This window comes from Phalaenopsis equestris, unplaced genomic scaffold, assembly GCF_001263595.1.
Source record: "Phalaenopsis equestris unplaced genomic scaffold, ASM126359v1 Scaffold000135, whole genome shotgun sequence".
NCBI lineage: Eukaryota > Viridiplantae > Streptophyta > Magnoliopsida > Asparagales > Orchidaceae > Phalaenopsis > Phalaenopsis equestris.
Window position 1 is genome coordinate 506,260 of NW_018164577.1, and position 15,776 is coordinate 522,035.

At 32.1% G+C, this 15,776-nt stretch overlaps 1 protein-coding gene across 5 annotated transcripts in view; it reads left to right on the top strand.

Moving 5' to 3' along the window:
* The first annotated feature begins 1,319 nt into the window (after positions 1-1,319).
* The window catches only part of LOC110021586 (non-lysosomal glucosylceramidase-like), a 33,575-nt gene continuing 19,118 nt past the window's right edge, over positions 1,320-15,776 (top strand). The window contains exons 1-12 of one of the 5 annotated variants that reach the window (XM_020720142.1): positions 1,320-1,504; positions 1,587-1,860; positions 3,658-3,750; positions 4,807-4,917; positions 6,471-6,527; positions 6,616-6,686; positions 8,018-8,117; positions 8,848-8,918; positions 9,299-9,399; positions 9,474-9,577; positions 9,664-9,717; positions 9,972-10,027. In XM_020720142.1, the coding sequence (XP_020575801.1) occupies positions 3,679-3,750; positions 4,807-4,917; positions 6,471-6,527; positions 6,616-6,686; positions 8,018-8,117; positions 8,848-8,918; positions 9,299-9,399; positions 9,474-9,577; positions 9,664-9,717; positions 9,972-10,027 (797 nt within the window). In that variant the 5' untranslated portion in view covers positions 1,320-1,504; positions 1,587-1,860; positions 3,658-3,678. Of the gene's footprint in view, positions 1,505-1,546; positions 1,865-2,003; positions 2,088-3,657; positions 3,751-4,806; positions 4,918-6,470; positions 6,528-6,615; positions 6,687-8,017; positions 8,118-8,847; positions 8,919-9,298; positions 9,400-9,473; positions 9,578-9,663; positions 9,718-9,971; positions 10,028-15,776 lie in introns of those variants that run through there. The other 4 variants (XM_020720144.1, XM_020720141.1, XM_020720140.1 and 1 more) reach the window with 4 other exon arrangements.

The following is a 15,776-nucleotide window of genomic DNA, read 5'->3' on the forward strand; positions in this document are numbered from 1 at the left end:
GTCTTTTGTATGTTGTATGTGCGTGACCCATTTACCTTGATGACTTGTCCTATTCATTAGGAGAGTGATTCGTTTGTGCGTCATAATACTCAAATTAATATTGCTCATAAGAATATCTCAACAAGCAATGTTAGGTTTTTTTTTTAATTACGAGCAACAAACTGTATTACTGTGTTAAAGATTCAAGGATTCTAAAATATGTTACTTGCATGTTACAGAACCACATTTAATGGTCATGTTAATGTTGTTTCGCTCCATCAGTCATTTCGATTCCTCATAATATTCAACTTTGTTAATGTTGCTTCGCTCCGACAACACTGACCGATGAATCTAGTTCCGCCACTTCAATTGATGGGCTTAGTTCACCCGCTTTGACTGGTGTGCTTAACTCAACCACTTTTGAGCTTCAACCAGTTGACTCGATTCCTCACAGATCAGCTTTTTCTTCATAATTATATTTGTGCACACATTAAATAAGATTTAATTAATCCAAAAATAATTTAAATAATAAATAATATGCATGTTATAAATAGCAATGTCTACTTAAGTAATTACCCCTATAAATTATTTATTATATCATTAAATGGGTTTATTTATGGACACGATTAAATGATTTGGATTGAGTTTAGGTAAATCATTGTTATACTTAATTGTGAGTTGGTCAAACGCGACCCTTAACCACTCATGCACGGGGCGTTGGTAGGTAAGATTCATTTGTCATAATATTGTTTTATTAATTTTAAAATATTGAACAATAAATTTATATTTAGATATCATTATATTTAATTTATGATCTAAGAAAGCATTAAAGTCCTCTGCATTTCATTGATTTCCCCAATTGTCCGTTAGATTCTACCTGCGACTTATCAAATTCATTATATTTTAATTTTGAACTATTTTCCTGCCTACATATTATATAAATTTAGAGTATTTATATATCTAATAAATCAATTTTATTTTTTATTTCCTCTATTTAAAATGTTAATATTGCCAAAAAAAAAATTATTATTCTTAAATCTTGAAAAATAGAATACTTTTTATTCATAAATACATACATACCACTAAATTCTTATGTATTTACATGTCTAACATTGGAATTTTAATTTATATATATAAAGATTTTTACTTTAATTTTTTAAAGTTAAACAATATTTATATTGATATGATATAAAAGAATTGGATGGTATAAATGTAAAAAATAAATTAGAAATAATAGATATGTAAATATATAAAATTTGGGTGGCATGCATGTAAAATATCCCATATACGATTTGTCCCGCTCTCTCCATCCCCGTCCTCAAGAAAATCCCCGCCAGTGCCACCGAGCTTTCGCCACCTACGATTTTTCCCTTCTCGAATCTGACCGAGCTTTTACAATGGAAAATTTTCAAACAATGACCCCAGCTGCAGTGAGTTGTTGGGTCAATAGAATTGTCCAGATCAGGCGATGGGGACATTGCGTAAGTTTTCATTCGTCAAAGGCGCCGCCGGAAGAAGAAAGTAGGTACCACCATTGTCCTTCATCTTTTTTATTTCATGCCCCCTGGTGACTTTTCACCCATTTCAATAATGCTATATTGATTCAGTGATTGCTACTATTTTCCAAGGGACGTGTTCTGTTCCATCTCGCTGAATCCGTATCGTTGCATCATTTAATCTAGAGGAATCCTGCGGTTTCTGTGGAAGATTTCTAAGGTAATATGCTTTTTGGAGGTTGGCTGCGCGGAAATTGGTTAATATTTGATTGCCAAACGGCGCCGTGAATGGTTATCTATTTTAAACGCCTTAGATTCATCGGTCTATATATAGCGATTGGTGGTGCAGCTGGCGTTCTGACTGCTCAATCTTTGTTTGGTCTAGGTAGGTATGGTTATTCTGGCTCCGCACTTTCTCCGCTGACATGTTTTTTTGTTTTTGATTTTGTTTTTGGGATTCGGTTTTCGTGAGCGGACGAAATTTTATGGTTCGGTGATTGTGTTTTCTTTAGCGTGGAATCTTTATCGAGAGTTATTTAAAAACGATAACAGAAGTATTTGGCTGTGATTCAAATGTTTCTATCTGCTAAACCTCGATCCTGTTAACTTGAAGTAAGTTTTACCAGTGGTTTGTAAAGCTTTTGAAATGTTTTTTTTTTTTTTTAAATTTGTAACCGAAGAAAACCGAACAGCATGGGAATGATAAGCACCCGTTTTCATCCAATCGCATATTTGATCGCAAAAGTTTCAGTATATTTGTCACTAGAAAGAGTTCGTTAAAGTTTTTCGTTGCTCTTTTACTTTTACGTCGAGAAGATTCATTAATGTTTGCTGATATACCTTTGGCTGCTGCAAGAAAAACGGCCCATGAAAGGATCCGACAAAATTTAATTAGAAAAGGGGCATTTACATACATAGCACACAATTCTTATGTATTTACATATCTCACATCTAACTTCATATTTACACCCGTAGATTGGAACTTGAGATCATTATGTTTGATACCATATTAAGTAGTGGTTATTAACTAATTATAAGATTAAGTTAGCCAGACTTGGCCCCTAAATTGACTCAAAATTCTTGAAGAAAGGAATGAATCCTTTTTGCTACAATGCATGTATATCTTCTTATAATTTATTCATATTCTAAAGCTTTGGATATCTATCCTTAGATATATTTAATATAATCGACATAACTAAATATTAATTGAAGTTAATGATGGATAAATGCTGAGCTCGTCTCCATTATGTTCTGGAAGTCATTTCCTTGATTCGTATAAATGTCTTCTCTATGGCATAAGAGTAAGGCTTCACACACCAACTTCTCCTTAAACTTTACAATGATAGGTGTGCATGCTCTCCCTTTACAAATGATTTTTCCATTTAAATTTTGAATGATACATTATTATATGTAACGAGAATCATTGCCTTCCAAACTTTATCCTCATATGATATGATACCTTTGGAATTTGGGCCTTGCATTGATCTAGCATTCATTGCTTGGTGAGTTGATGAATTATGCCTGAAATATGTTCTTTTCATTAAAAATACATATTTTAAATTTTGAGAATCTCTATGATGTTCCTTATATTTTCCATATTTGGGGTGCCTTAGGGCATATATGGTGTGTGGGGGATGGGGTATTAATGTGACGTTTCCATTTACAATACTTGATTATTTCAAGCGACATTTTGATGTCTGTTTCCCCTTCCTCAGGCTTTTTTTTCTTAACATTGAATAAAGCAACTTAAAATTTATTGTCAGTTTTCCTTGTATAACTCACAATTACTTGCACTATAATTTTGTTTTATGTATGGGTATAATTTTTTTACTTTATCATTATCGGTAGCCTTATTGCAACTATATAAAGCTGGCTTCGCATATTCTTTCTTGTCCCTGCTACCTATTAAGTGTTACATGTGCTGTTGACTCTAGAGATTTATGTGCACTTTCTGTATTTGCAGGGGTCATCTCCTCCTTTTTCAATGTAAATTATTTTGCAAACTGCTTTGAATCAATAATGTAATATTTACTCTTATTGAGTTAAACTTTGTATTTCATGTAGAGAACCAGTTCCTCTCACTCTAGATTTGTTTGGTACACGAAATATGAGAAAATATATTCGGATATACTTTTTGATCTGGGTGCTTTATTGTTTTGCATGGTTTTGCTGATGATGTCAAAGAAAGTAGGTCAAGGACAAGATGTTTATCAATGGGAACGCGAAGAATGAAACAGATTATTCTGAATTCGTTGCAGATGCTCATAAGAACTTGGTAAGACACTCCAGATTTGATTTATTTATTTGACTAAATTTACTCACTTCAAAATCTCTTTTTGAGAAAACATTCGAGTTTTGCATCGTGCTTACCAAAAGCACAGTTACATTAAGTGTAGAAAAACAGCTGCTCAGCACTGCTAAGATGTTGTCCACGCACTGACAAAATAAGACTGGGCATGTTTGAGCTGGCTTTTTTGTTTTTCTTTCGCATGATTTTGCTGGTGGTTTTATTCAAAGAAGGTAGAAATAATGAATGTTTGTAGCTGAGTTTGAAAAGAATGAAAATGATTCCTCTGAACTAGTTGATGCTATATTCCTGTGGTGTGACACTCCAGACATGTTTTTATATGAATAAATTTATTTAACTTGAAATTTGCCCACTTCGGAAATTTTAATTTTTGAATTTTGTTTGTTAGAACAGTTTACCTAATTGCATCCTCTTTTTCCTCTGGACAAATGATAAGAAACAATAAAATGCTTTACATGTATGAGAAAGGCATAAAGTGTAATAATATTGATACTTTATCTACATCCCTAGTAATGCACTCCCAAAGACTTAATTGCCCATTCTTAATTCATAATGTCTTGACTTTTGCCATCTGTTTTACTGTTTATATATTAATTCGTTATTGTAGTGGACCAATAATGTTGTAACTAACTCAGAACTGTATAGAATAGCGTTATATGAATACAATTATAACTGCAGTAGTATTTTAACATGATACACACCAGTTTTGTTCCTTTGTCTGTTCTTTCCTTAAAAACCACACACAACTATTTTTCTCAAATTCTCCAATTTAAGATATTTCAATTTTGTTCTTGTGAATCTGTCAATAAGTCAACATTGCACTTTTGACCTCAGTGATCGTGACAAAATGGACAAATAGAGTTTTCTTCCATTTATTGATCACTGCAGCTTCATATCAATATCATTAATATATTTTGTACCTTACTCTTAGTTGATAATTTGAACTAACGCCATTTTTTATTTTCTTACTAAGCTCATTGAATATCTTAAGGTAGCTTGATTATTTGTAATTTCTTGTTCTAGGTCAAGTTGGATCTTGGGAAGCTCCCACAACTGGCCTGGGAAAGAAAATTAACTGATGAGGGAAAGGGTGTTATAGAATTTTCTATGACCGCAATGGAGAAGCTCAATTTTGTAAGTTTTCATTATTTAATAAGCTTTTCAGATACTTGAAGATCCAAACTTTCCTTCAATTTTAATTGATGATTTTAGTGCTGCAAGAATATTTAAATGAGATTTTTCTCAGCATCAATCTGCCGAATGAAGAAATACTTCGAGGTTTAAACTTTGATTTATGCCCTTTATTACTTAATATCAGCTAATTTTTTAGGCATAAATGGTTTAAAAGTATTCATAAAACAAACCCCAAAATTTTGAAATTAGCCTGCTGACGTTGATGAGCTCCACAAATTTGTCCTCCATGATCTTTGTGCTCGATGAAAAAAAATAAACATTGCTGATTAATTCTTGTTTTCAAAATTTGTGATATTAGCAAGACAATATCGGATACAAATGCTATTTTCTCATCACTTAAGATGGATGCTTTGCTTATATCCTAATAGGCACCTTTATATCATTCAAGGAAGTTTTAGATTTTTTAGATTTGAAGGATATTTGGACTAGTAATTAGTTTTTTTTTAATTTCTTCTTTCATGCATAGTTTTTCTCATGGTCTACATATCCTCCCTATTAATTTGAATGCATGTAATTAATCAATTTTAAAAAGTAGATCATAGTTTTTGTTATAGGGTGTGATTAAGTTTCTATACTCAAATGCTCTTGTTTTTTATAATTATAGAAATTAAGCAATATCATCATGATTACATAATTAATTCACTTACAATGTCATTTCCGGATAGTGGGATACGAAGGGAGAAAATAGTCTGGTTAGGAAGTTGGGATCTAAGAGGGAGGGAGAGAGGGAGTAATGGAAGATTTGATGAATGAGTTGCTAATAAATTAATTATGTCAATAATAATGTACTAGTTAATGTTTGGGTTATTAAATTATTGATATATATATATATATATATTTTAATAATGTTTACTTTTGTCATTTAACTAGCTCTCCTTAGTTCCACAATTGTTATTTCCACAAGTTTAGCTTTTATAGCATCATTCAGACAACAATCTTAATAGCATGAAACAATCATCCATCTTACTCTAAATCACAACACAATACAAAAAACACATCTCAAGATAGCATAGGAGCAAAATGGGGCCTTGGTTGCTTTTCTCCTAACTTGTGTTTAATGTCCCTTGTTCTGCACATTCTGCCTTTCGGTATATAGATTTACAAGTTCAAAAACTCTTCCTGCATCCGGTGTAAGGTTTTTGTTCCATTTTCTGTACTTCGACATTTTGCCTCTTTTTTATTGATGGAAAATAAAATGAAATATTATTGCTTCACACTTACTTGAATAATAGAATCTTGGTGTGAAGTTGCTGTTGAATTTAACACTAAATTTGATTTTGTATTCTCTTCATCATTTCTATACATGATTGAGGTCCATGTTACTTTTTCCTCTTTATAAATGAGATTTGATGATGAATAAATTTTATAAATAATCTAGGAACATAGATCTCTTCCTTGAGTTATGCAACGACACTCGTTTTTACACAGCAAATCATTTAGATACTTTTTTGTCTGTTCAAGTATCTGACTTTATTTCATTTCTATTATTTAAGGGCCCGATGGTTTTGAAATTGTGTCATAACTACATCAAAGAAACTTTGAAGGGACAGGTAAGTTCTAAAATAATCCATTGTGTCTACAATATTTCTTAGCTTATATTTACTTTTTAGTGACTTAACGGTTGCTTTTGTGATTTAGTTTGCCAATTATAATCCCTTTAAGAAGTGGGAGGCTGCATCTTCCTTGGGCGTTCCGTTAGGTGGCATTGGGTATGTTCGTATCCTTCATCACACATTTTGATGTAATAATTTCTGGCGTGAGCAAATTATTCTTTCAAGATCTTGAATCTCATGAGTGAGTGTTATTTCTGCCTGCATACTTTGACAGGTTATGCTCTTGTATTATTCAAGAAAATCTTTTGAGAATCTAAGATTAAATGCAAAGTAATCCACACAAAGTAGTTATTGATGCAATGAAAAAAATGACCAAAGTGAAAGTTTTGAAATGTGTGATAACCAGAACTTTTAAAAATTTTAGTAAAAATATAAAAAAAATTGAATCCTTAACATTAAAATTTTGAAAGAAAACTATCATGCAATCTTCTTTTATGATGCAACTGCTAAAATATTTTGCTTCTAAAGGTGAGAAGCACCATGTTTGAGTTCAGAACTGTGGTTTTTTGCTAATGAATACAGGGGATCTATGAGACTGCTGTGACAATTTTTGAAACTCACTTAGATTTCAAAATTTCAGTATCAAAATTTCAAAGAGATAGGGAAATCAAAAGGGAAAGAAATGGAAGAGAAATGAGGTAATGATGAAATCAGAGTTACTGAAACAATTTCTCGCAGATTTGTTTCTAGAATTACTATCAAAACATAATTCATAAATCATACATTTAGCATATAAAGAAGAGAATTTCATCCAAATAATTTAATTATTGGTTTGTCGATCACAGTAAAGCATTAAATAGACTGAGGCATAATGTAACAAAAGAACAAAATAACAACCTGCTAGGTAATGTTGTGCGTTGCCATATCATGTTTACAGAAATGCTAATCTACCATAATTTCACCATCACTGTCCCCTAAAGAAAACTCTAGAAAATATATAATATTAATAAAGTGATCCAAATTCTCCCAATCTAATTTAATGACAAAACAAATTCATATGCTTTTTGCTTATAGATAGACTTTGTGATGTGGGGGTCATGTTTAGATTAAAATTGTTAAAATTTGTGGAGAGGCACTCATACTAAATCCTACACTTCTAATTTAAATCTAAAATGTTATATTCATTAGAAGCCAATAAAGTTATCATTAATATGTTCATTATAAGTTTGCATTGTATTCTCTTTTTTCTGATTTATGCTATTGCTAAAAGTACCTATCGATGATGATGATCGATTGAGAATGGGATGTGTTCTCTAGTATTTTGATCGTTTTTAGATTTGGTTTGCTAATGTGCATTGTTGGCTCCGTAAGCTCTTTGATGACCTAGTTAGATTAAATTCCTTACGATGCTAAACTTTTGAGTTGCAATGTCTTGGAATATGTAATTCCCATCATGTATTCTCACATTTTTGAGTGGCAAATTGCAGCGCAGGAAGCATTGGAAGAAGTTACAAAGGGTATTTTCAACATTGGCAATTGTTTCCTGAAATTTGTGAAGAAAGCCCTGTCCTAGCAAATCAGTTTTCTGTAAGTATTTCTGCATATGAAATGAACATGGCGTAACATTTGGTATTTATTTCTATTTAGCGTTAAACAGAAAACGAGACCCACCTTCAGTGATCTTATGCAATATTGGTGCCATTCACATAGGGTTCACTAGGAAGTCATCGCTGTTACCAACAATTGCATTGGATCATGCAATTACACTTTATGAATAAATCATCTTAAGAAGCTGTAGTGCGCTCCATGTAAGCTTTTGGTCAATATGGTTAGTTCGAGTGTCAGGAGAAATGAATTCATGACAAAGTGACAAGTGTTTGTCGTGAAGATCTATGAATGTTTTTATTATTAGGGTTAGGTGGCAACAAATTTTGAAGTTGATTGTATGCAAACGAGCTTTCTTAGTTATGAAATTCTTTAATTCAGCATAGACCATCCTAGTCTTATGCTTTATTATGATTAATTTAAATGTCATAGTTCTAATCATGTTTGTTGTCTCACCAAAATTGAAATCTTAAATGGGCTTGATATAACAAAAAGATTCTTAAAAGTAGGATCTTGAGTCATCGTAGAATGGAAGAGGCTACCATACCCAAAAAAAAATAGCTTTAAATGAAGGCGTAATGTATGACATTACTTGCCAACTTGAATTGTCAGAAACTTTACTTGCCAACAGTATTTTCACCTCCATTTTAGTAGATATCATTCAATAGCAAGAGTTAAAGTTTAATTTGGCATTGGATTTGAATTTCACCAGGTTTTCATTTCACGTCCTGGTGGCAAGAGGTATTCTACTGTATTGTCTCCAAGAAGTGCACAAATTCCTAGGTAAGTCATTATCTTATGAAAAAACAGGGCATTTACATTCATACCACATAATTCTTATGTATTTACATATCTAACACCTAAACATTCATATTTACATGCATACCACTCACATTTTTAACATTACTACCTTTTTACAGGTGAAAATACACCTTTTCATGCATACGTTTATGATACCAAAGTGTTATAAGTATAAATATCAAACTTTGGGTGTTAGATATGGAAATACACTAAATATTTGTGGTATATATGTAAATTTTCCAAAAAAAAAAAACAAACAAAAGGTGCTTTTCACTGACAATCCTGGAATCCTACCATGGCGTAATTTATTGAGAATTGCTATATGGGTTGCACTGAAGAATAGCTGAATTTTTTATCTGCAGTGGGAGTAGAAATCCTGGCATTGAATCTTGGGATTGGAACCTCAATGGAAAAAATTGCACTTACCATGCTTTATATCCAAGATCATGGACTGTCTATGATGGTATTTTGCACAAGTGAACTATCAGCTCACCAACCATTTACAAGATTCTTTATAATTTCTTGCCATTTCTGTAGGTGAACCTGACCCTGACCTCAAAATAACGTGTCGGCAGATTTCACCAGTCATACCCCATAATTATCAACAAAGTAGCTATCCTGTTGCAGTTTTTACATTCACTGTAAGAAACTAATGGAGATTTATATAAAAAATATAAAGATATCTCTTTTAGCTAAATCATCTCTCTTTTCATTTTTGTGTTGCCAGTTATGCAATTCGGGAAAAACACCTGCAGATGTCACTTTACTTTTTACATGGGCTGTAAGTTAACTTGCTTGGACTCTTTTCTGGTTTTAAAATTATCCTCACCATCATCATTAACCTTAATCTAACTATTTGGGTCTTTGATATGAAAATACTCAGTATATTTTTCGGTGTTTGCATGTATGTCGTTGATGGCTTCCAATAAATTTTATGTGCTGATTGGTTCTAGATTCTGCAGTACTTAATTTTCCGTCCGTGAAAAGTACTGCTATTCGAAAAATATGTTTATTAAAGCTCCATTATACTTGCAGAACTCTGTAGGCGGGAGCTCTGAATTTTCTGGGAATCATTCCAACTCCAGAATGATGTAAGATTGTAGAGAACTCAATTTCAATTTTGTTTATACATAACTATAAAACCAATTTCTAAAACCACTTTGTTTCCTTTTATGTATATGTAGTATTAAGCCATTCATTGTGTGTTTGACTGAGCATTATTTCACTTAATCTACATACTTTTGTGTTTCTTAGAGACATCATCATTATTAACCTTGTCCCAATTAATTGGGGCTAGCTTTGTGGATCCTTAGTTTTCATTCATTCTTATTGAGTGCTTTCTCAATAAATTGCACCATAGTAGGATCAAGGTGTTGGGTAATGTAGAGACCCGGTCTACCAAAATTTAATTAGCTTCCTAATTAAGAATCCCACATATCGCTCACCTACTTTCCCCCTACCGCTCACCTACCACCTACCACATCCCACCTACCACTTACCTACCTCCCACCTACCGCTCTCATGGTTTTTATAAATAGTCTATTTTGGCTTAAAGAAAAAGCCAAGCTAAGCCAAGCAAGGCAAAACCAAGCAAAGCCAAGCAAGGCCAAGTCAAGTCCTCTAGAGAGCTAAGAGAAAGAGAGGAATAGAGAGAGAGAGGAAGGGAGAGAAGAAACTAGAGATTTTCTTTTAAACGTCGATGTGCTCGATAGTGTAATTCCTCAAAGTATTAAAATCCTCTGCAGTTTCGTGGACGTAGTCAAATTTGCCGAACCACGTAAATTTGTGTGTCGTTCTGGTGTTTTTCTGCGTGCAAATTTTCTCGTTCCATTTTTTTCGTTTTTTTGTCATCGTTTTTCACAACAATTGGTATCAGAACCTTGGGTTCGAATCTTAGGAAGAACAATGGGCGGAAACGAAGTGATGACATCGGGATCGAGAAGTTCAATGACACAGATTTTGTTTATTGGAGGATGCAGATAAGGACTACCTTTATGAGAAAAAACTTCATTTTCTGTTACTGGGAAAGCGACTAGAAAAGATGGACGAGGCGGAATGAAATTTTTTGGATCGACAGGTTCTGGGGGTTATACGATTAACCCTGTCGAAATCGGTCATCCACAACGTCATCAAGGAGAAGATTACTGCATATCTCATGACGGCTTTATCAGACATGTATGAAAAGCCATGGGCGAATAACAAGGTGCATTTGATGAAAAAGTTATTCAACTTGAAGATGCTGAAATGTGTCTCTGTTGCTCAACAGCTGAATGATTTCAATACTATCACAAATCAATTGTCGTCTGTTCAAATCAATTGTCGTCTGTTGCTCGTCTGTTGCAATTGATTTTGATAATGAGATACATGCGCTGATATTGTTGGCTTTATTGTCAAATAGCTGGAAAATCATGAGGATTACAATTAACAGTTCTACAGGTAAATTTAAGCTGAAATATGATAATATTCATGATTTGATTTTGGCTGAAGAGGTGCGCAGGAAAGATTCTAGCTAGATCTCGGGTTTGAGTTCGACACTGATTGTTGATTCCATAGGGAGATCACATGATATAAACTCAAACAGAGGAAGATCAAAATCAAAGTCTGGTCAGCAGACAACCTGCTGGAATTGTGGCAATGTTGGTCACATAAAAAGAAACTGCAGGAGTCCTCAAAAGAAGCAGAATGATGACGTTAATACTGTAACTGAAGAAATACAAGATGCATTATTGCTGACAGTTCACAGTTTTGTTGATGACTGAATACTGGATTCAGAGGCTTCATTCCATACACCTTCCCATCGGGAGTTAATGTGAAATTATGATGCAGGTAACTTTGGGAAGGTATATCTAACTGATGAAAAAGCTCTGGACGTGGTGGAGATGGGAGACGTTGATATTGCACTCCCTAACAAGAGCAAATTGACTTTGCATAAGGTTAGACATGTTCTTGAGTTGAAGAAAAATTTCATCTCTGTTGGGCAACTCAATAATGATGGTCATTCGGTAGTGTTCTCAGATAGCACCTGAAAGGTTACCAAAAGAGCATTAGTACTGGCTCGGGGTAAAAAAATCAACACATTTTATATGAATATAGATTTACTCAGGCGAGGACACATGAGTCAGGGGTGCATTATGGGGAAGTAGAAGAAAGTTAATTTCCTGAAAAGTGGCAGAGCGCCAAAGACAGGAAAACTAAACATTGTACAGAAAAATTGTGGAGAACCACAAAACTATGAAAAAATTTTGCAAGATGAGAATTCAAGCAAGTGAGAGCTGATCAAGAAGGAAGAGACGAATTCCCTACCAAGGAATCCGACTTGAGAGCTGACAAAACTTCTACCAAGAAAGAAGACATTGCACACTTGGTGGCAGTAAGAGGTACAAAACTGGACTTGTTGGAAAGAGCTTTTAGCAAGGGCAGGATATTGCTCATTCAGTGAGAGTTATAAGCAGATACAGAAAAGCAGATACAGAAGTAACAAGTAACCCAGGAAAGAGCTTGACGGTGATATGTCAACTGAGGGTGTTACTCGTGAGAAGTTAAAGTTGTGCTCAACTTCAGTTGGTCTTTTGGCATGAAGACAGAGGTTTCGAGTTGCAGAGGTGGAGGATATCATGCTTGAGGAAAAAGGTCGGTACAAGTAGTAGATGACGCAACCAGTAGGTGATGCAGTCAGTGTCCCAGTCTTCAAGTGGGAGAATTGTTGGGTAATGTGGAGACCCGGTCCACCGAAATTTAATTAGCTTCATAATTAAGAATCTCACATACCGCTCACCTACCTCCCACATACCGCTCTCATGGTTTCTATAAATAGCCTCTTTTGGCTTAAAGGAGAAGTCAAGCCAAGCAAGACCAAGCCAAGACTTCTTGAGAGCTGAGAGAAAGAGATGAAGAGAGAGAGAGAGAAGAAGGGAGAGAAGAAAATAGATATTTTCTTGTAAACGTCGAAGCGCTCAACGGTGTAATTCCTCGAAATAGTAAAATCCTCTGCAGCTCCATGGATGTAGTCAAATTTGTCGAACCATTAAAATCTGTGTGTCGCTTTGGTATTTTTCTGCGTGCAAATTTTTTCGTTCCATTTTTCGTTTTATTGTCGTCGTTTTTCACAACACAAGGTAGCTTGCATGTTAAGTTTAGGCGAAGGTCCAATGAATGGAGTGTGTAAAGTTACTTGTGCATTTGTTATGCGATCCGTTGACCTTAACCGCTAAGCAATGTCTCTGCGAAGCAATCCATTGGTTTGCTAAATTTTAAGAGGGAATCTATTGTCGAATGCAAGAGTTTTTGATCTCATAGAGTCGATTAAGATTTATCCATATTTTGATTTATTAAAATGATTGATTACTAGGCTTTAAACTTTATAAAACCAGTATTTATTGATAAATTTAGGCTCCCTCTACCTTCAAAATAATTTTTAGTCGCAAAATATATATTTTCTAAGCCAAAGGTGATCTGACATTGGGTTTAAGAACCCCCCCTCATTAATCGCTTTTTCAGTCATTCTATTTAGCCTATCAACATGAAGTAGAAAGAGAAAAGAGATTTTTGATATTCCTAACCTAGACTTTGCCAAATTGAAGTGATTTTTGGAAAATTTAAAGTTTTTTTTTTCCTAGAATTTATCGGACTTTTGACAAAGCCAATTGGTCTCTATCAAATTCTTACCATCATCATCATAAATAGCCATATCTCAGCTATTTTAGACGGGCTATATATATTCTCCATTAATTCATATTACGCGTTACATAAAATGCTAGCTCCATTTTTGGTAAATATTTACACAACTATTCATCTGATATTTAGCTAAAGCTCTTTTCTCCCTACCTTTTTTCTATATAAATTTTATCTATGAGCTCACTGGTCCATTCTCTTTTATTAATTTACAAATGAGCAAATTATATTTTTCATTATCTTGTTTACGATGAATTTTATTCTCAACATTTCTTCATCTTTTTAATAATTTCTTAATCTAAACTCCCTTATTTTGTTTCAATCATCCATCTCTTAGTTATCGGTGTTATATTTTTATTTATGACTCACATTTATTTTAATAACTTATGAGATTTATTTTTGATAACTTAAGTTATTAATTTTCATAACTCATAACTTATGTCATAAATTATGACAACTTATGATATTTATTTTGATAACTTAAGTTATTTATTTTCTTAACTCATAACTTATGTCACAAATTATGACAACGTATGATATTTATTTTGATAACTTAAGTTATTTATTTTCTTAACTCATAACTTATGTCACAAATTATGACAACGTATGATATTTATTTTGATAACTTAAGTTATTTATTTTCTTAACTCATAACTTATGTCACAAATTATGACAACGTATGATATTTATTTTGATAACTTAAGTTATTTATTTTCTTAACTCATAACTTATGTCACAAATTATGACAACGTATGATATTTATTTTGATAACTTAAGTTATTTATTTTCTTAACTCATAACTTATGTCACAAATTATGACAACGTATGATATTTATTTTGATAACTTAAGTTATTTATTTTCTTAACTCATAACTTATGTCACAAATTATGACAACGTATGATATTTATTTTGATAACTTAAGTTATTTATTTTCTTAACTCATAACTTATGTCACAAATTATGACAACGTATGATATTTATTTTGATAACTTAAGTTATTTATTTTCTTAACTCATAACTTATGTCACAAATTATGACAACGTATGATATTTATTTTGATAACTTAAGTTATTTATTTTCTTAACTCATAACTTATGTCACAAATTATGACAACGTATGATATTTATTTTGATAACTTAAGTTATTTATTTTCTTAACTCATAACTTATGTCACAAATTATGACAACGTATGATATTTATTTTGATAACTTAAGTTATTTATTTTCTTAACTCATAACTTATGTCACAAATTATGACAACGTATGATATTTATTTTGATAACTTAAGTTATTTATTTTCTTAACTCATAACTTATGTCACAAATTATGACAACGTATGATATTTATTTTGATAACTTAAGTTATTTATTTTCTTAACTCATAACTTATGTCACAAATTATGACAACGTATGATATTTATTTTGATAACTTAAGTTATTTATTTTCTTAACTCATAACTTATGTCACAAATTATGACAACGTATGATATTTATTTTGATAACTTAAGTTATTTATTTTCTTAACTCATAACTTATGTCACAAATTATGACAACGTATGATATTTATTTTGATAACTTAAGTTATTTATTTTCTTAACTCATAACTTATGTCACAAATTATGACAACGTATGATATTTATTTTGATAACTTAAGTTATTTATTTTCTTAACTCATAACTTATGTCACAAATTATGACAACGTATGATATTTATTTTGATAACTTAAGTTATTTATTTTCTTAACTCATAACTTATGTCACAAATTATGACAACGTATGATATTTATTTTGATAACTTAAGTTATTTATTTTCTTAACTCATAACTTATGTCACAAATTATGACAACGTATGATATTTATTTTGATAACTTAAGTTATTTATTTTCTTAACTCATAACTTATGTCACAAATTATGACAACGTATGATATTTATTTTGATAACTTAAGTTATTTATTTTCTTAACTCATAACTTATGTCACAAATTATGACAACGTATGATATTTATTTTGATAACTTAAGTTATTTATTTTCTTAACTCATAACTTATGTCACAAATTATGACAACGTATGATATTTATTTTGATAACTTAAGTTATTTATTTTCTTAACTCATAACTTATGTCACAAATTATGACAACGTATGATATTTATTTTGATAACTTAAGTTATT